The sequence below is a fragment of the Pan paniscus genome, chromosome 16, assembly GCF_029289425.2.
Source record: "Pan paniscus chromosome 16, NHGRI_mPanPan1-v2.0_pri, whole genome shotgun sequence".
Classification (NCBI taxonomy): Eukaryota; Metazoa; Chordata; class Mammalia; order Primates; family Hominidae; genus Pan; species Pan paniscus.
In genome coordinates, this window is record NC_073265.2 from 46,698,271 (window position 1) to 46,719,199 (window position 20,929).

The 20,929-nt window shown below is 40.1% G+C and overlaps 1 protein-coding gene across 7 annotated transcripts in view; it reads left to right on the plus strand.

Moving 5' to 3' along the window:
- CGNL1 (cingulin like 1) overlaps nt 1-20,929 on the plus strand; it is a 174,038-nt gene that overhangs the window by 60,013 nt on the left and 93,096 nt on the right. For all 7 annotated transcript variants that reach the window (XM_034938830.3, XM_055099046.2, XM_055099045.2 and 4 more), the window contains 6 exons: nt 1,535-3,151; nt 3,929-4,023; nt 5,914-6,019; nt 15,011-15,112; nt 15,651-15,799; nt 17,193-17,328. In XM_034938830.3, the coding sequence (XP_034794721.1) occupies nt 1,550-3,151; nt 3,929-4,023; nt 5,914-6,019; nt 15,011-15,112; nt 15,651-15,799; nt 17,193-17,328 (2,190 nt within the window). In that variant the 5' untranslated portion in view covers nt 1,535-1,549. The remainder of the gene's footprint in view (nt 1-1,534; nt 3,152-3,928; nt 4,024-5,913; nt 6,020-15,010; nt 15,113-15,650; nt 15,800-17,192; nt 17,329-20,929) is intronic.

Genomic DNA, 20,929 nt, shown 5'->3' on the forward strand with positions numbered 1-20,929 from the left:
AGATGAGTGGAAAGATAGAAGGGGTGCTCCTTATCCCAGGGTCTCTTTCAGTCCTAGACTTCCTATCTCTGGGGAAAAGTTCCTGTCTTAAGCTGCTATGTGGGGAGTCTATTAGTAGGAACTGACATAATTTTTAAGTGACATAGTTACAAACCACAATTTATGTGATTAAAGAATGAAAATAAACAAGTAAAGCATCCAAGTCAAGGAGTTAGAAATAGAACAACAAAATAAAACAAAGGAAAGTGGAAGGAAATAATAAAAATCAAACTAGAACTCAGTAAAGTTGAAAATTAAAGAAAAAAATGCTTGATAAATCCAGGAGCTAGTTCTTTAGGGAAACAATTTAAAAAAATACATACACATATATATTCTACCAGTGTAATCAAGAAATAGAAGAAAACACAACATTAGATAATAAATGATTTATCCTACCCAAATTCTGCAAATAAATTTGAAAATTGGATGGAATAGATGATTTTCTTGGAAAATGTGCTAGTAGATTGACTCTAAAATAGAAAGAAAACTCAAAAAGTCTCTCAAAAATGGGGAAGAAAAAAAAGACAACTGTTATTTGTGACCAGTTGCTACTGTTCTTCCTGGAGTCCCTTTGCCATTGCTGTTTTGCAAAGTGTTAGAAGTGAATTTCTGGTGAGGAACCTCGGAGTGTGAGGCAGGGTGAGCATCCTGCTTGGTGAGCTCTCTGCAGTCATCTGGCAAGGTTGGCCACACACCAGAAAGGCAACGGCAACTATTCTTGGCATCAGGACCCATCACAAAACACAGAGCCCTGAGTGTTCTTCATTTTTTAAATAATATTTTCCAGATCAATATGCTATTGAACTTTTTTGCTAAGAAGAAAAGATTGAAAATGATTTATAATCATTTCATTTCACTGTCAGTCTCACAAACAACTGATTCCTTATGGTAAAAGTGTTGGAAACATTATATTCAAATAGTAGTGTTAAAGATTTTACAGCAAGGTTGTGGGTAAGAAAGGCTGAAAGTGTTTTGAGAGGAAAATGAACTGCACAGTAACAAAGAAAAATGGTGAGCGTCGGGATTCCTTAGCTCTTAATTATTTTCCTGGAAAAGTACCTAGTTCTCAAATGCTGGTAACTGGAACATCCTATTGGTTAAAAATAAACAGCATAAAGTTTCAGGAAACCAACTAAACAGCAAAAAAAAAAAAAAAAAAAGGCAACCAGAACAGCCCAAAACAGAATAACAAAGTCAGAATAATGAAGCTACGCCAAAAGTGTCAGGTCATTACACGGGTTGTCTGCCCTCAGGCCAGGGTTCAAACCCAATGGTGACAAACTCAGTGGCCACGTGGGCTGAAGGGCATCCAGAAAGTCCTGCTGGGTCACCAGAGGGCTGCCCTTCAGCCCTTGGTTCTGAGGTGTCTTTGCTGTTTAAAATGTCTTGTTTTCTTTGAACTTTGAAGTTTCCCCTTCCTAATTATTTCAGTCTTCATTTAAACAGATGTAATTCTAACCTAATGTCCTCTTTTTACCCCATCTCTCCCTGGTAGCTGGAACAGTGAACCATGGAGCTGTATTTCGGTGAATATCAACATGTGCAGCAGGAATATGGGGTCCATCTGAGACTCGCAAGTGATGATACCCAAAAATCAAGGAGTTCCCAGAACTCCAAGGCAGGCTCCTACGGTGTCAGTATTCGGGTCCAGGGAATTGATGGTCACCCCTATATTGTCCTGAATAACACAGAACGGTGCCTAGCAGGCACATCGTTTTCTGAAAATGGGCCACCCTTTCCACCTCCAGTGATAAATAACCTGCCTCTACATTCCAGCAATGGTTCTGTGCCAAAGGAGAACAGTGAAGAACTTCCACTTCCAGAAAACCCATACGCCCAGCCTAGCCCAATAAGAAACCTGAAACAGCCCCTGCTCCATGAGGGCAAGAATGGAGTTCTAGATCGCAAAGACGGGTCTGTGAAGCCATCTCACCTGCTGAACTTTCAGAGGCATCCAGAGCTTTTGCAACCCTATGACCCTGAAAAGAATGAGTTGAACTTACAAAATCACCAGCCTTCTGAGAGTAATTGGCTAAAAACGTTGACAGAAGAAGGCATCAACAATAAGAAGCCTTGGACTTGCTTTCCCAAACCTAGCAATTCCCAGCCTACCAGTCCCTCCTTGGAAGACCCGGCCAAATCTGGTGTGACAGCTATTCGTTTATGCAGCTCCGTGGTCATAGAGGACCCCAAAAAGCAGACCTCAGTGTGTGTAAACGTTCAGAGCTGCACCAAGGAGAGGGTGGGAGAGGAGGCCCTTTTCACTAGCGGGAGGCCCCTGACTGCCCACAGCCCACATGCCCACCCTGAAATCAAGAAAACCAGGCCAGATGTTCTTCCCTTCCGGCGACAGGATTCAGCGGGACCCGTCCTGGATGGAGCTCGGTCCCGGAGGTCCTCCTCATCATCCACAACTCCCACGTCAGCCAACTCTTTGTACAGATTTTTACTGGATGATCAGGAATGTGCCATCCATGCCGACAACGTCAATCGTCATGAAAACAGAAGGTATATTCCCTTCCTGCCAGGAACTGGACGGGATATTGATACAGGATCAATTCCTGGTGTGGATCAGTTAATTGAAAAATTTGATCAAAAACCTGGGCTTCAGAGAAGAGGAAGGTCTGGGAAGCGAAACAGAATTAATCCAGATGACAGGAAAAGATCCAGAAGCGTGGATAGCGCCTTTCCTTTTGGCCTCCAAGGGAACTCGGAGTACCTGATTGAATTCAGTAGGAACTTGGGCAAGTCAAGCGAACACCTCCTCCGGCCTTCCCAGGTGTGCCCGCAGCGGCCACTGTCTCAGGAGCGCCGTGGGAAACAGAGCGTGGGCCGCACCTTTGCAAAGCTGCAGGGAGCAGCGCACGGGGCTTCATGTGCCCACTCCAGTCCTCCCCAGCCGAACATAGATGGGAAAGTTCTGGAAACCAAAGGTAGTCAGGAAAGTACAGTGATCCGTGTGCCCTCCCTTGGTGCACAGAGTAAAAAGGAGGAGGAGGTGAAAACAGCCACCGCTACGCTGATGTTACAGAACCGGGCAGCAGCAACTTCGCCTGATTCTGGTGCCAAGAAAATTTCCGTGAAGACATTTCCTTCGGCCTCAAATACTCAGGTAACACTAGTGCCATTCCTGTTTTTTTTTTTTTTTTTTCTCTTCCTTTTAAATAATCTAATGATGTACTCATGCTGCAGGAGGCCATAGGAATTACACATCCTCAATCTTGTATCAGGAATCACACAGCTGATCTGTTTCAGGAATCAATTGTGTCCTACTGACGATGTCCTACTGCCAGTTGTATAGTTTTCTGGGTTCTTTGAAGTTCAGCTGGATTCCCATTGTGATCTCTCTGTAAAGTAACTTGGCAGACGCTACAGAGAGGCTCAATTGTTCTGTTTGTGTATGCGTGAAATCTGAAAGTATGCAGAATTTGTTTCTACACAGAGGCTGAATAGTTAGGTTTGTGTAGATATATTAATTTTCCTCATAAAATTGAGTGACTGGGTTAATTTCTAGCCTGAAAAATTAGGTTAATTTTCCTTTAGGTTAATTGTCAAGTGAGAATCTAAGTGGCACATTTAGTGTTTTGATAGTAACAATAAAAAATAATGATATTGATAAAATGGTAAAAAAAAAAAAGTAGCTAAGTGCTAGGCACTATTTGTTATATATTACAGGATTGCACCAACCCTGTGCAGGTAGTACCTATTAACCTCAATTTACAGGTGAGAAAATTGAGGCGAGGAGAAGTTAAGTAACTTCCCCAAGATTATGAAGCTGGTAAATGTTGTAACTGGCTCTAAGAAGGATGCTCACTGGAGGAATTGTTTGGTGTTTGGAAGCCTCTGGGAACTTCATCTTCATGGTCTAACAACAGGCCTTATGTTCCAGGCCACACCGGATCTCTTAAAGGGCCAGCAAGAGCTCACTCAGCAAACCAATGAGGAGACAGCTAAGCAGATTCTCTACAATTACCTCAAAGAAGGGTTAGTGATTTTCCCTCTGAAAGAGCAAAGTATTGTTGTTTCTGGTGGGACTCTTAATTTCCTTTTCCGAGGCCTTAATGGTTACCTTCCTTTCTTGCCCTGTGCCAGCCGTTGGAGGGTTAAAACTCAATGGCTGGGGTTTTCATGACGGCATTTGTCTTGTGTGGTATGGGGTGGGGGCTTTGGGAGGGGTGTGTAGGAAAGGACACCATACTTTAAAAATTAAAATGAATACATTTTTAAAGTGACCCTTTACTATTTCAAAAGCAAATTCAAAGATAGGAGGAGTGTCTACTCTTCAGGTTTGAATGGAGTCCGCCATCACCTTGAGTTCTTCCATGCAATGTGGTAGTCCTTTAGAAGTCACAAATAAAAACACCTCCCCTCCCCAGAGTTAACATTGGCCAAGAGCCCCTGCTTCCATTATTTTTAAAGCATGTGTGAGTCATTTAAAAGCAGTGCTTTCCATGCTTATCTTGGTGGTTGAGGTGGAATAATCAGGGTTTCAGCCCTTACTTAGATACTAACTGTGCTGGAACTTGAGCAAGGAATTTGAAGTTTCTGTTTCAGTTCTCTCAACAGATATGATTAAGAGGAAGGAGAAAAAAAAAAGCTTTACAGCCTACATGACTGAAAACCAGCCACTTGGCAAATCCTCATTGGTATCAAAATACTGTATATTTTTGTATTGTGCCTTACAATTATTTGTCAGTTTTAGAGCTAACAACATAGTAAGGCTCAAAATATAAGACAGGGGATCTTTTGAAAGGGGGGAAAAAAAGTAACCCGAAAGATTAATCTAGCTAAGAACTGGTTATTAGTATCTCCCTGTGGAAGACTTTACCATGTTAAGATTAAGGTAGAAGAAATCTTGACTTTTAAAATTCATTATTTTTTTTTTTTTATTTTTTGGGACAGAGTCTCACTCTGTCATCCACTCTGGAATGCGGTGGCATGATCTTGGCTCACTGCAACCCCCACCTCCCAGGTTCAAGAGATTCTCCTGCCTCAACCACCTGAGTAGCTGGGATTATAGGTGTGCGCCACCATGTCTGGCTAATTTTTGTATTTTTAGTAGAGACACAGTTTCATCATATTGGCAAGGATAATCTCAAACTCCTGACCTCCAGTGATCCACCAGCATCTGCCTCCCAAAGTGCCGAGATGACAGACATGAGCCACCGCACCTGGCCAAAATTCATTAAATTCTTTTATGTATGTATTTTTTGGCACATGATTTATTGAGACATTGGTAAGACAGACTTTGGTGGCAGGTGCCTGTTGAAGGAAGTTTATTTTAAATCTTTTTCTTCTAATTGCTGACGGTGTGGTAGAAGTTAATAAAACTTAGTATCTCAGTGTTACCTGTGAAAGCCCAGACAAAGGGCTGCCATGTTGGTAATCTTGGCTTAGGGGTTTTATTTTTTTAAACATAGGTTAAACAAATTAAGATCATTGTAGATCATTCTTAGTGTAAGATTCAGATGTACAGCATGTTTGTGTGTGTGAGAGAGATATACACATACGCACTTCAAAGAAAAGGAGAATTCTTTTTGGAATGGACATGAGCATTTGGATCAAACAACAAATTACTAAATGTTCACTGGATGTCTTCTCCAAGCTTACTGAGGATGTGTTTATGTCCCTCTCACGTATTTGCAAGTGGGAACCCTGTCCCAAATTGAGTGGTAACACATCATTTATTTGAAAAAAAAAAAAAAGACACCATCCATCCTACTCTCACACTGATTTTATCTGAGGCTTTAATTAATTCACAGCTCCTGCAAATTATCTCCTTAAAGGACCTGTTGTGTGTGTGTCATGACATATAAATTGTTCTGAGACCAGTGGTTGTGTCCCTCATTGTTTTCTCTGCTGTCCCTTTTTCAGAAGCACTGATAATGACGATGCTACTAAAAGGAAAGTCAACTTGGTCTTTGAGAAAATCCAGACCTTAAAGTCTCGAGCAGCTGGGAGCGCCCAAGGAAATAACCAAGTAAATGGAAGTTTTGTATTTTGTAGAGTGCATTTAGCATGGAATGTGGTAAACAACTTGCTGTTTCTTCAGTCTGTATGTTTGTTTATAGCAGTAAGTGGGAAGTTGCCTGAGTAGTGAGGAGTACTCTTCATGTTTTACATGTTGCAGCAACATTTTATTGAGACAGAGTCTCTGTCACCCTGGCTGGAGTGCAGTGGTATGATCTTGGCTCACTGCAACCTCTGCCTCCTGAGCTCAAGCCATCCTCCTACCTCAGCCTCCCAAGCAGCTGGAACTACAGGCATGTGCCACCACACCCAGCTAATTTTTGTGTTTTTAGTAGGGTGAGGGTTTCACCATGTTGCTCAGGCTGGTCTCGAACTTCTGGGCTCAAGCAGTCCACTCACGTTGGCCTCCCAAAGTGCTAGGATTACAGGCGTAAGCCACCATGCTTGGCCTTTCCCAGCCTTTTTTCCAGAAAAGTTTAAAGATATTTTATTTAAAAATACATAGACTATAACAGGATGATACAAACAGGTGGTGAGATTTAGAAGAGGAAAATAAGAATAGGAAGACTAGCATTGTCATAGGCAAACATGGAAGGTAAGTGTGAACAGGCTTGGACCCAAGCTCTGGAGCTTCAGGTGTGAAAGAGAAGGGGACTAGAGACTGGTGACACTGATCAGCTGTGGTGCAGGGGACAGGAAAGAGCCCAGTGGTGCCAAGTTAGTTTTTAAATAACTGCCTGTCTGATTGATTGTGCTGAATTTGAGTGGGGACATAGAGATTTTTTTGGTTAAGGAAGGAGCCCTCTCACATTTGATAAACAACTACTCTATGTCAGACACACCTGGTGCCCTGGAAGGAAGCCACTGGTAAGAGAGTACGGCTAAACACTTGTTCCTCAATCTTCCACCGCCTTGTGTGGAACTCATTTCTTGCTTGTCCATCTTCCTTTCCCCTCCCAGGGGAATTCTGCATGGGAAGGAAAGAGGAAGATACCTGGAGGCAGGTAACAGGAAACTTGCCTGTAGCTTCTTTCTAACTTGGGAAGCGTAGATACAGGGGATAATTTTAGGCATCAACCTACCATTTTTACTACTTGTTATTCCCCCAGCACTCAGCTAACCCATGACTGCTGCTCTGGCCTCAAATAGAACAATGCCGTACACACACATACGCAATTCCCACTGGGGAGTCTTTACACCATAGTCCGTGCATATACATAGCCTTGAGGAGCTCTACATAGTTCTTAAAGTCAGTCCAGTATTTTTTTGCTAAAACTCTGAAGTCCAAATTATCAACACGATTCTTGTTTTTTTGTATACCTGCGTACAGGCTATGCAGGGAGTGTGGGTTGGAATCTCACCGGCTGTTATAGAGCAATATAAAGGGTCTTGAACACAGGGGCTTTGGGTATAACTTAGCAAACAGATGAGTCTTCAACAAATATCCTTTTTATATTGTTTTATTGGGGTATAACTTAAGTAAATTACACAAATTGTATCTGTACAGTTCATTGAATTTTTAACATAGCTTTGCATCCATGCAAATATCATCCAGATCAAGATGCAGAACACTCCCATCACCCAGGTTTCCTGGGTTTCTTCCCCCATCAGTTACACCCCTTTCTTCTGGAGGTAATCATATCCTGACTTCTATCACCTAGAGTCGTTTTGCCTTTCTTGACTTTTATATAAATTTTCACAGTATGTAATCTTGTGTGTGTAGCTGCATTTCCTCAACATTATATCATCAAGATTCATTAGTGTTGCATGTACTCGTAGTTTTTTTTGTATCGAAATGTAGTTTTCCATTGTATCTGTATAACATAGTGTGTATTCTTGGTGTACATTTCTGGTTTGGGGCTATTAGGAATAAAGCTACTGTGAACATTATTGTACTTGTTTGGGGAGGGGAGTAAACACATTCACTCATTTCTCTTGAGAATATACCTAGAAGTAAAATTGCTGAGTTGTGAGTTAGGCATGTGTTTAACTCGTAAATTATACCTGTTTGTTCTTAGAGTGAGCGCAGTCTTTGGCCTTGATGTTGAGATTGTCCTTGTGGGTCACAGACTAGGGGTGAACAGCCTGAACTGGGTAAGTCAGGGTAGCTCTTCTAGGGACAGTGACACTAATGGTGCCTCAAGAGATCATAGAATTATTTGTGAGAAGAAGGGAAGCTGGGGTGTTCTAGGTTAAGTGAACAGCACAGACAAATATAAAGAGGCACGGGTTTGCCATGTTGAGAGGGAATTTAGTGTAGTGAGAACACAGAGCCAGGATGGGCTGAGGAAGAGCCTGGTAGCAAGGACCTTGGAAGTTGGAAGTTATGTAAGAAGTTTCCATTTCGGGCTGGGAAGGGGATGGGTTACCATTGTTGGATTTTAAGCAGATGTGAATACCATTGTGTTTGTGAAAGTTTATTCCTTTTGTGGCTTTTGGAGAGAGGTAAGATTAGAGGAAGAGAGACCAATAAAAAGCTAATGCCTGTCTAGGTGTGGTCCCTCATAGCTGTAACCCCGGCACTTTGGGAGGCTGTGGAGGGAGGGTTTCTTGAGGCCAAGAGTTTGAGACCAGCCTGGGCAATGTAGTGAGACCCTGTCTCTAGAAAAATTAAAAAATTAGCCAGGTGAGGTGGCACATGCCTGTAGCCCCAGCTACTCAGAAAGCTGAGGCAGAAGTCACTTGAGACCAGGAGGTGGAGGCTGCAGTGAGCTATGATTGTGCCACTGTACTCCAGCCTGGGTGACAGAATGAGTCATTGTCTCTTAAAAACAACAACAAAAGAAGCTGCCAAATCAAGAGATGATGAGAAAATGAACCAAGACTTTTAGACTTCAGGTTCCTATTACAGCTCCATGACTGTTTAATTGCCACGTTTTCCTACTCCTCTTCCCTCCCTCTTAGGTTTGGAATCTGATTACTTGCTGGCAAAGGTTTTAGAGTTTTATCTTTGCGGTGTCACTTAAGTGATTAGGGGAGAATGTAAGAACCCTCTCCCTTAGGGACAGAGACCATACTGGAAAACAGCAAAGCAGGTAGAGATTTTGTATGGGAAAGAACAATGTATAATTTCCCTCATTGGGTTGGATTTGTGTTTCTAAAATGGATTGTTATTTTGCCTAAGAAAATTGGAAGTTGTGTATTTGTGTTTCTAATCATCTTCACAGGAGTAGGTAGGGAAGTACCTCATTCCAAGTTTATCACACACAACTTGCACCTGGATTCAGGGATATGTGAGCCAAGATGCCGCCGTTTCTAGCTTTGAGTCCTACTTTTATTTCTTCCCCTCAGCTATTTGTAGTTTTCTAACCACTTTACTGTAGGATTTTAGCCAAATCCTTTTGAGAGAATCATCATGTTATTTTCATGGAAGAAGAAGAAGAAAAAAAGATCCGTTAATATTCATACTCAGATCAGAGAGATAATATTTCGTAATAGACTCTCTTCAATCAGATCCCTCTTCATTATGGAAATGTAACGTCTAAAAGGAGAAAGCCAATTTAGCTAACATACACTTATTTACTACTTGCATACAGGCTATGCAGAGAGGGATGGAATCTCACTGGCGGTGACTGAGCAATAATCTCTAGTGTAATGTAGATTACACTGTAACAAATATATGTATAAAGGGTCTTGGGAACACAGAGGCAGGGGCTTTGGGTATAACTTAGCAAACAGATAAGTCTTCAACAAATATCTGTTTTTATATTGTTTTATTGGGGTACAACTTATATAAAGTAAATTACACAAATTCCATCTATACAGTTCATTGACTTTTTAACGTAGGTTTGCTTCCATGCAAATACCATCTAGATCAAGATATAGAACACTCCCATCACCCAGGTTTCCTGGGTTTCCTGTGTTCCTTCCCCATAAATTGTACCCCTTCCTTCTGGGGGTGATCATATCGTGACTTCTATCACCTAGAGTAGTTTTGCCTTTCTTGAATTTTACATAAACAAAATTTTACAATTTGTATTATAATAAGTATTCTCGTGTGTCCGGCTTCATTTCCTCAACATTATATCAGCAAGATTCATTAATGTTGCATATACTGGTGGCTATTTTGTATTGAAATGTAGTTTTCTGTTGTAATCAGTCAACATAGTGTATACTCTTAGTGGTCATTTCTGGTATTTAGCTGCTAGGTATAATGCCAAACTGAACATTACTGTCTTTTTTTTTTCTTTGTAAACACACTCACTCATTTCTCTTGAGAATATATCTAAGAGTATAATTTGTGGGTTGTAAATTAGGTGTACTTTTAACTCTTAAATGTTCCCAAATGATTTTACACAGTGACTGAAACAATTTACACTCCTGGTAGTGCAGCATGCCAGTTCCAGTGGCTATATCCTCTGTAATACTTAGACTCTTTTCCATTACTTTGATCTACTTGTCTCTCCTTGCACTACTATCGTACAGTTTAAATACTGCAACTTTAGTAAGCCTTCAGATATGGTAGCTTTATTCTTCTCCGAGATTATCTTAGCTATTCTAGGTCTTTTGCCTTTCCATATAAACTTTTATCAGCTTGTCAGCTTCCACCAAGAAAAGCCTCTAGGAATTTTGATTGGGATTATACCAAATGCATAGATAAATTTGGTGGAACTGACGTCTTAATGTTATTGGTGTTCTTATTTGTGAACATGAACTTTGTCCCCACTTATTTATGTCTTAGCGTCTCTCAGCAGCGTTCCATCATTTTTGTTAGAGAGGTCTCGCACATCTTTCATTTAGATGTAGTCCCTTTCCAGTGCTGTTCATTCCTTTCTGTACTTCTGGGTTTCCATCTCGGACTGGTTTCCTTCAGCCTGGAGAACTATTTTTTTAATATCCTGTAGTACTTTTCGTGGGCATTGTTTGAGAATAGCTGTCATTCACTCTCAGTTTTGAGGAACTCTAGTGTGGCAGGTATTGTTTTGCTTCATGAATTTAAAGACATTATTCGTCTTTTGACCTCAGTTGGCTCCATCGGAAAGCCAGCCATCATTCTTAGTGTTATTCTCTTGAAAGTGATGTGTCTTTTCCCTCTGGGTGCTTTTAATATTTTATCTTTATTGTCAATTGTTAGATTTTGACTATGACGTGCCTAAGAGTGGTTTTTCTTTTATTTATTTTTCTTGGGGTTCAATGAGCTCTCGACTTGATAGGTTCATCAGATTTGAAAAATTCTTGGCTATTATTTCTTTGAATATTGCTTCTTTCACATTCGGTCTCTCCCAGCTCTTCTCAGACTCCAATTACATGTATCTTAGAAATTTTGATGGTGTTCCTCATATCTCTTGTGCTCTATTCTCTCTCTTTTCGTGTGTGTGTGTGTGTGTGTGTGTGTGTGTGTATGTATGTTGTATGTTTGGGGCATCAGATATTCTGGATATTTTCTATTGACCTTTCAAATTCATTAGTCTTGTTTTCTGGCTACGTCAATCTTACTTTAAGACTTTTTCTTTTAAGATGTCTTTAAAAGAATGTTTTTCTTCATCCTTCATTTAAAGGATGGTTCTTTTAAGAACTTTTCTTTGGCCAGGTGCAGTGGTTCATGCCTGTAATCCTGGGAGTTTGGGAGGCCGAGGTGGGAGGATTGTTTGAGACCAGGAGTTTGAGACCAGCCTGAGCAACATAGTGAGATCCCATCTCTACAAAAACCATATTTAAAAATTGCCAGGCATGGTGGCTCATGCTTGTAGTCATAACTGCTCAGGAGGCTGAGGTAGGAGGATCACTTGAGCTTAGAAGTTTGAGATTACAGTGAGCTGTGATCCAATGAGTTCTTAACTTTCAGATATTGTGTACTGCTGTTTCAGAATGTCTACTTGGTTATATTTTTATAGAATCTATCTCTGGAACTTGATTAAAAAAAAAAGGGCCAGGCATGGTGGTTCATGCCTGTAATCCCAGAACTTTGGGAGGCCAAGATGGGTGGATCACCTGAGATCAGGAGTTCCAGATCATCCTGGCCAACATGGTGAAACCCTGTCTCTACTAAAAATACAAAATTAGCCAGGTGTGATGGTGCACACCTGTAACCCCAGCTATTTGGGAGGCTGAGGCAGGAGAATTGTTTGAACCCAGAAGATAGAGGTTGCAGTGAGCCAAGATCTGGCCAATGCACTCCAGCCTGGGTGACAGAGCAAGACTCTGTCTCAAAAGAAAAAAAAAAACAAAAACCCTTTGTCCATAATTGTTTCTATTTTAAAAATATTAGTTATAGTTAATTTGGAGTCCTTATCTGTTAACTTTAACATCTGGGTCATCTCTATGTCTGTTGTCTATTTTATTTAGTTATTGGTTAGTTCTTCCTACTTTTTTGCATGTCTAAGGATTTTTTTTTTTAATTGTATGCTAGACCGAGTGGGTGATGAGTTATAGATGTTCTGGAATGTGTTATCTCCCCCTGAAGAATGTTAAGTTTTGTTTTGACAGACAGTTAAATTACTTACAGATTACCTTGATTCTATATGGTTGGTTGTTCTAGGCATTATTAGAGAGTGTCTATTTAGGTTTTTGCCCTTACTCCTAAGACATGACCCATGTTCCTTTCTTGGATTTCAAATGAATGCCAGAATGTCCACCAAGGTTTCTCTATTTTGGTTGAGTTGGAACCCTAGTGTCTCCCTAGCATTGGGCAACCTGTGAAGTTTCTGTTGGGTTCTTTGCCTCCTAATAGCTCTTCTCTGCAGTCCTCTTGAACTCTTGCTCTGCTCATATACAGCTTAGGATATCATCCAAGAATCCAGGGAGTATTTATTGTAGGTTCTTGGAACTTCTTCTGTGGACCTCTCTCCTCTCTCATACCCTGACCTTGAAATCCCTGTTGCTTACCATCTCTAAACTCTAATCTCTGTTTCTTTCATCAGTGAGTCGCCACTCTGGACACTTTTCTCACTTAAATTAACAAACCTTATTTTTCAGAATAGTTTTAGGTTCTCAGCAAAATTGAGTGGAAAGTGCAGACAGTTCCCGTTTACTGTCCTGTCCCCACATATGCCCTCCACCACTGTTAGCATCCTATAGCATGGAGCGCACCTCTCACAATCAGGGGACCTACACTGGCACATCATTATCACTCAAAGACGTCCATAGTTTACGTTAGTGTTCACTCTTGGTGTTGCACATTCTACAGGCTTCTGACAAATGAACAATGACATGTATCTATCATTTAGTATCATATAGAATAGTTTCACTGCCCTAAAAATCCTGTGTGTTCTGCCTGTTTGTTCCTTTCTCTCCCCTAACCTCTGGCAACCCGTAATCTTTTTATGGTTTCCATGGTTTTATTTTTTCTGGAGTGTTCTATAGTTGGAATCACACAGTATATCACCTTTTCAGTTTGGCTCATTTCCCTTAGTAGTGTGCTTTTTTTCCCATGCGTTTTGATGGATTGGTAGTTCATTTCATTTTAGTATTGAGTATTAATATTCCATTGTCTGATATACCACAATTTATACATTCACCTTTTAAGGGCATCTTGATTGCTTCCAAGTTTTGTTAGTTATGAATAAGGCTGCTTTAAACGTTCATTTACAGGTTTTTGTGTGGACATGAGACTTCAACTAATTTGGGTAAACACCCAGAGGGCAGCTTCTGGGTTGTATGGTAAGAGCATGTTTAGTTTTGTAGGAAACAACCATACCATTTTCTAAATTATCTGTATCATGTTGCATTCCCACAAGCAAAGAATGAGTTTCTGTTACTCCACATCCTTGCCACCATTTGGTGTTGCCAGTGTTTTGAATTTTGGCCATCCTAATTCGTATATATTGGTATCTCGTTGGTTTGTCTGTTTGTTTTTTGAGATGGAGTCTTGCCCTGTCACCCAGTCTGGAGTGCAGTAGCATGATCTTGGCTCACTGCAACCTCCACTTCGTGGGTTCAAGTGATTCTTCTGCCTTAGCCTCCTGAGTAGCTGGGACTACAGACGTGTGCCACCACGCCCGGCTAATTTTTGTATTTTTAGCAGAGATGGGGTTTCACCACGTTGGCCAGGCTGGTCTCAGACTCCTGACCTCAGGTGATCCTTCTGCCTCGGCCTCCCAAAGTGCTGCGATTACTGCATGAGCCGCCCCACCCAGCCTCATTGTTGTTTTAATTTGCAATTTCCTAATGACATTGTCTGTGCTTGTAAAATTTTACTGTGCTGTGGTTTGGAAATGGAGTCATGGAGAACCCAGGGTGAATGTGAGGCTACCTCCTGTCTTTTCCTTTGTAAGGATCATAACTCTGTGTTGCTTGCTTTTCAGTGCCTGTCAACAATTGTTTTATATATTTTTGTCTAGCTTTCATAGTTTTTGCTGGGAGGGTAAATCTGATATTTGCTACTCTATCATGGCAAAACCAGAATTCTAACAATCATTTACTGAGATTTGATTAAACTTATGAGATACATTGGGTTCTGTAGATACAGAGGTGCATAAAACCTGGTCCCTGCCCCATAAAAGTTCATAATCTCCTGATGTAGTAATTCTCAAACCACTCTTAAGAAACACTAAAGCTAAACTGTATTCTGCCATTAAAATAGAAAAAATGAATGTCTTTACTTACAAAAATATTTTGTTGCTGATTTTTTGCTAACCAATGATTTCCATGCTCTGGAATATAGAATTTATTATGGAGAGGCTTTTTAAGTTTTATTATCCTAAATTTAATGCATTGCTATTTTATAATATTCTACAGAATACATTACGGACTTCTAACAAATATGCCATGTATGCAAGTTTTAGTCATATTGGACTAGTGTTGATATACCTGATGAAACAATACCTGTGATTGGTAAATGCTGTAGAATAAAGTTCACTGGAGTCCCAAGGCGGGCAGTAACATTAACTCTGCCCACCAAGTCAGGGAAGGTTCCCTGAAGGGGTTGATGTTTGAATTGGGTCTTAAAATGTTTAGTGTTATGCCTCATCTGTTACTGCACTGATTATATTTGGAGGGGGAAGATAATTAAAATAAAGCACCCTGAACATTTAAATTAGTGTATCTTTGCAATTAATTATAGGCTTGTAATTCCACATCTGAAGTCAAAGATCTATTGGAACAGAAAAGCAAGTTGACCATAGAAGTGGCTGAACTTCAGAGACAGCTTCAACTGGAAGTCAAGGTATCTGGTTTTTCCTTTATGTTATTTTTTCCATTTCTGTCTTGGTTGATAAAGAATATTTTACATGCTTTGGGATAACCAGAGTGAAAGCCAATTTTTTTCCCCCAAAAGAAACATTCCTCTAATCACTGAGTAAATTCCTGTGTATTTGGCTGCTGCTGTCCAAAGAATTTTTTTTTTTAATGTAACCAAAGCCTATAGAGACTGTTTGCTTAGACAGAGTAAAAGAAATCCTGTTGGATTTAGGCAGGCCAATGGGAAACTAAATGTATATAAAACATCTGAACTAAATCATAGAAATAGCAGAATGAGGTTTGGCTGTGTTTGTGTTTTCTTTTACAAGTATTACAGTTCATTAAATATAAATATTTGATGTTCTTTCTAGTTAAGAACTCCTGTGCCTTAATTATATAGTTTGATTAAGTTGTTTAATAATGTAAGTGCAAAGATATGGAGTCTGCTTGTTGAGAAGTAGGCTTCTGTGGGGTTACGTTAATGTACAGTGGAGGCACTTTAAAATCACACTGATTCCTGTTAGAATCAACAGAACATTAAAGAAGAGAGAGAGAGGATGAGAGCAAACCTAGAAGAGCTCCGAAGCCAACACAACGAAAAGGTGGAGGAGAACTCCACATTGCAGCAACGACTGGAAGAAAGTGAAGGGGAGCTCCGGAAGAATCTGGAGGAGTAAGTTCTGGGCTGAGAGCCTGTTGCCCTTCCCAGGTTCTCTATGACATGTAGCTAGAAACTTTCTGTCCATTTAATACTACCCAGCCTTCCAAATATTTATAAAGGCAGCTGGCTTTTCCTTTTCTTCCTCTCATCTTTGTAAAATTATGAAGCTGGCGACACATGTAGACTGATAAACAAAAAGGTTAGTAATTCTTAACATTCTTTGTGCACCTTGAAGTACGCGTTACAAAGTTTCAGTCCTTAAAGTGGACCTCCTAGCAGGTAAGTGGGAAGCAGGGAGCACTGAGCGCTGATACTGAAAGACAGAGTTCAAGGAGCCTGGGCCCAGCTTCTAAAAAGCATGTGTTACGTGGCCCCCGTGAGCTCTCAGCCTGTGCATTTTACCCTCGATGGTGCTGGTGTTTGTGGTGGGTGCTTATACCTCCTCTGAGTCTACAGAGAAGGAAAGTTAGGTCCAAGATGCCCCTGCCATTGTGTTGTATTAAAAGCTGTGGCAAAGGAATCGAAAACCAAGGTCTGAGAATAAACAGTGCTATGACATTCTGTGAACATGACAGAAGCCTTAAGTGGAAAGTCAAGTGGGAATGAAATCTAGGGGGAAGTTCAAGAAAAAGAGGACATTATATAATAAAAGCATTTGATTGTCCTTGCAGTTTTGATGGTGGTGTTTTGCGTTTAAAACAATCATAGAGGCTAATTGCAGAAAAGAGTTTAGTAAGAAAAAAATCAGAAAATACAGGGTATAGTAAAAGTTTTACAAAATAAAAAGGTATAGTAGTTGTGAGTTTGGTTCAGGACAGAGTTTTGTAAACTTTTTTTTCATCAGGTGGTGATTATTTTAGGGTTTGTGGGTCATATAGTCTGTTGCACATACTCAGCTCTGCCATTGTATCGTGAAATGAAATGGCTGCTCATAAATGAATGAGCATGACCATGTTCCAGTAAAACTTTACACTAACAGGCAGTGGGCTGAACTGGCCCACAGACCATAATTTGCCAACTCTCCTGGTCTAGAACACTGGGATAGTAGACAGTGGAAGGATGGGGTGGCTTTAGTGGGAAATTTTTCTTTTTCATTTCTTTATCTTCTGCATCCAAATTCTAGTACCCTACCATCTCCTTTTGGGGAGAAAATGTCTCCGTATAACCATACCCACTTTGTTGGTTTGAGTTCTCATTTATCCTCTTGTAAGCAATTAGACCATAGCCTAAGTTCTTCTCAGCCACCTTTTCAGGTTGGTGATCCCTTGCTCAGTGCAGAACAGAGAATGGGGAGGCTCCTTGGGGCTTTAGAGACTTGTGTAACCCTCTGAAGATCAGAAATCAGACTGGATGGAAATAAGCAGAGCCCAGAAGAGCCTGTCTAATGGGCTTCCTTCCCTGCCAGGCTATTCCAGGTGAAGATGGAACGGGAGCAGCATCAGACTGAGATCAGGGATCTCCAGGACCAGCTCTCAGAAATGCACGATGAACTGGACAGTGCAAAGCGATCGGAGGACAGGGAGAAGGGAGCTCTGATTGAGGTAAGCAGGGCTGTGGGGTCAGGTGATAAGACAGGCCCCACCTGCCTGGAAAGATGGAGTGGCTAGGGTTTGTGGACTGCAAGCCACTTTCTGATGTGCACACCTGCTCCACCTGTGCTCTTATGATCTGTGAGTCAGTGGATGCGCTTGATTCTCTCCTCTCAGCTTGGCATTTGCTAATTATTATGGGTTTTTATTATGTATTCTCTCTTCTCTAGATTATTATCTTGTTGAGGTATTAGATTCACATGTATGAAATTATTAGTAACAATGTTGGTTTTTCAATATGTACATTTTTGGGAGAGGGAATAAGTATAATTGAGGGTCAGAAAAAGACAGGACTTTCATCTCTGCACCCATTTAGGTGTTTGATGTTTGCTGTAACATTATCATCACCTGTATTCTAGCATAGTTTTGGAACCTACTTCTTTATAAGTGTGGTTTGTAGGAATAGCCCAACAAAGAGATGATAAACAATTTAGAACAAAGCCAAAAAAATTAAAAGTCAAAACATAAAGGTACTTTGTTAATATTTAATTTTCTACTTCCTCCCTCTTTGGGCTTAGGTGTTTTCTCTCTCCCCTACTTGGGGCTAGAAGTTTCTGGCTCTGAAGTCCCTGGAACACTCTTTAAGTCTCAGTTGTCTACTGTTCTGTCACTCCTTTCCTCCTCCAGTTTTGAAATAATTCCCCAGGAGAGATTTTAGGTCCTACTTTTTAGAACTTAGCCTTTCTTCACCCGATGACCTGGCAGGAGCTCAGAGATGAGTGACTCTGGTCACCCAGCCCAGGAGTCCTCATGAATCCATTTTTCACATTGGCAGAGGAGGGTGATTGCCTCTTCTCCGCATATGACCATCTCTCTGTCCCTATTCAGACCTTTTCTCCTGAGAAGCCCTCAGCATTGTTCCTTACCAACTGGGATTCCTCTTTTTATCAAATGATTCCTTAAAAACCACCACATTCTTGGTATAATACTGCTTCTCATGGTGCTGTTTTCTCTCAGGGCTCAGAGTTACAAAGACAAGAAGATATATGTATTTATCACTGAAATAATATTAAAACAACATAAAACGAAAATTGAAAAAAGGGGGAGGGGGGGACGTACACATACTTTCCTAATACCTAAGCAGCCATTTTTATTTCTATAATCTCTTTGCCTCCCTATCTATTGATAGGTTTCATCTACCCATGTATATATAATATAAGAACAATCATAATGTACCTACAGTTTTGATACCTGCTTTTAAAAGTTAAGATATCAAAAATGTTCTTTCTTATTATACTTTATGCTCTTTGTATTTAATTTTTAAGAAGATAAACCACAATATATTTAACCATTCTCCTACATTTTTTTTCCCTTTTTTGTAATTTTGAAACAAAGATTGTGGGGAACATTTTTTACGTTTATACTTTTACTACTTTAAAAATTGTTTCTAAGAATAAGTTTCCAGAAATGATGTCAATGAACAATTTATAGCTTTCAATAAAAGTGTAGCTTCATGAACACATTTAAATAGAAGATAAAACATTGTCATATTCTTGATTCCTTGTGTGGACATTTTATTGGTTCTAAAAGGGAAAGATGTTATGTTAGCTCTTGGGAAGTCTCTGAAGTTGCTGATTTTCCGCAATAACTGACAGCTGTCACTGTGAGTTGCCCCCTGATATCCCCTGTCCTTTTAGTTTCTCTATTTTAACTCACTTGACCTTGCACATATTTTGTATCTTTCTTCTGCTAGCCAGCTAATTCAAGAGCAGTCACCTTTGCTTCTTTCCCCATTTCACATCTAGCACAGTGCCAAGCAACAGAGGAAATGAATAAATAATTTTTCGTATTTAAATTGCTTTAAAAATGTCACCATTTTTTAAAAAAGGGAATAATTCTGAAATGAACTGCATACTTCTTTTCCTCTTTAAACATGCCATACTGCATATCTATTAACTGAACATCATTAGTTTATTGATTTATTTATACTGATAATGGGATAACGATATGAGACTGTTTTGGTGATGTGTTCAGGCAGAGGCTGATAATGCGAGATACAGGAGTGGGCAATAGCACATATTTTCTTAAACCTGTTCGTGATGTTGCTGGCTTACAGGTAGTTTGTCTCTTTCCCACAACAGGAACTGTATCATTTACTGCTGCCTTTCTGCAAGATGAGTTAGAGTGTAATTAGCCTCCCTAGGCCAAAGTGGGTTTCTCTTGCTCCAGAAAATCACCCTCTGTTTTTATTAGTTTCCTTTGACTTGTCAGCAACACTTAAACTATGATCTACATAGTTTCTACATCACTAGTAAAATAGACCCTGTCTCCTTGTCACTTTCAATTTATTCTTCCTATCTTAATAAAAAGTGGCCTGGGGGAATTTGATAACAAAGTATAGTTGTGGCCAAGTTTCCCATGGCAGTTAGCTTGGAACAAACTCTTAACACAATGAGCATCAAACACTTATGCTTTTGAATGTTTGAAAAAGGTTGAAGGCCCAAGTTTTGCAAGTCCTGCATAATGGACCAGATTTTGCATGAAATATCTTTTAATATGTCACATTTTGTTAAATAACATCGGACCCCTGTATGCAGTCAGTAAAGTAACATTAAGAAGGAATAGGCTGCTCTGTCTATGGAGTAGCCATTCTTTTGTTTCTTCTCTAATAAACTGGCTTTCACTTAAAAAAAAATAAATAAATAAAACAGTTTAAAAAAAAAAGAAGGGAGAAATAGTAGAAAATACTTTCTTAGAGTAAACCATAAAATTGACCAACAAAGGGTTGACTTTGTTATTCTTAGTTAAATAGATGATTCTGAAATTTTTTTTTTTTCAGCTCAAGTTACAAAAATGATTATAGAACAGGTTTCCACCACTTCTCTGTCAGGAATGCATTACCTTCCATTCCAAGGGTGACAGGTCAACGTGAGACAGCTCGCTAAGTGCCACGATGGTGGGGTTTTCTAATTATCAAATGTCTGCTTTGATGGGAGCCTGCGGTGCTGAGAGATGGGCCTTACTCTAGCAGAGTCTTGTGGTGTTTTATCCCTGGCATTTGCCAAGATACAGGTACTTCAGTCTCATTAAAATAGTCTGGTTATAAAATTGTATTGGTCTGAGGAGAGATTGTGTTCAGAAATTATGTCTCTAAAACTTCTTTTGTAATGATATTATTGAACATGCTACAAATTTTTATAAAAAAGGCAGCCAAAAATATCATGATTCTCACCAGCCGTGTGATGCTTCCTCGGCCATCCTTCTGGAACAAAAAAATGACAGAATTCTTTGTCAGCTACCGTTGCTATAAAACCTTTTATTTATGCTTTCAGTGAGCATGGGCCAGAGATAGGGACCCTGTGGAACTTCTGGGAAGCACTTATGCAAAAGAGGGTCTAGACTGGTGTCTTCCTCATTTTGATGTGGCACGCTCATGCACAGGTGGTGTGTGAAGTAGAGCTTTTTGTGAGCAAATACATTGCCATTCTCGACATCCTGGTGCCTGTTTCTCAGTGCGCATGGTCGTGGGGTGGCCACTTGCTGCTGCTGCAGAACAGCTAGTCTCATAGTGTGTTTCTTTTTCTCTCAGATCTCCTTCTGCCTGTCTCTTCAG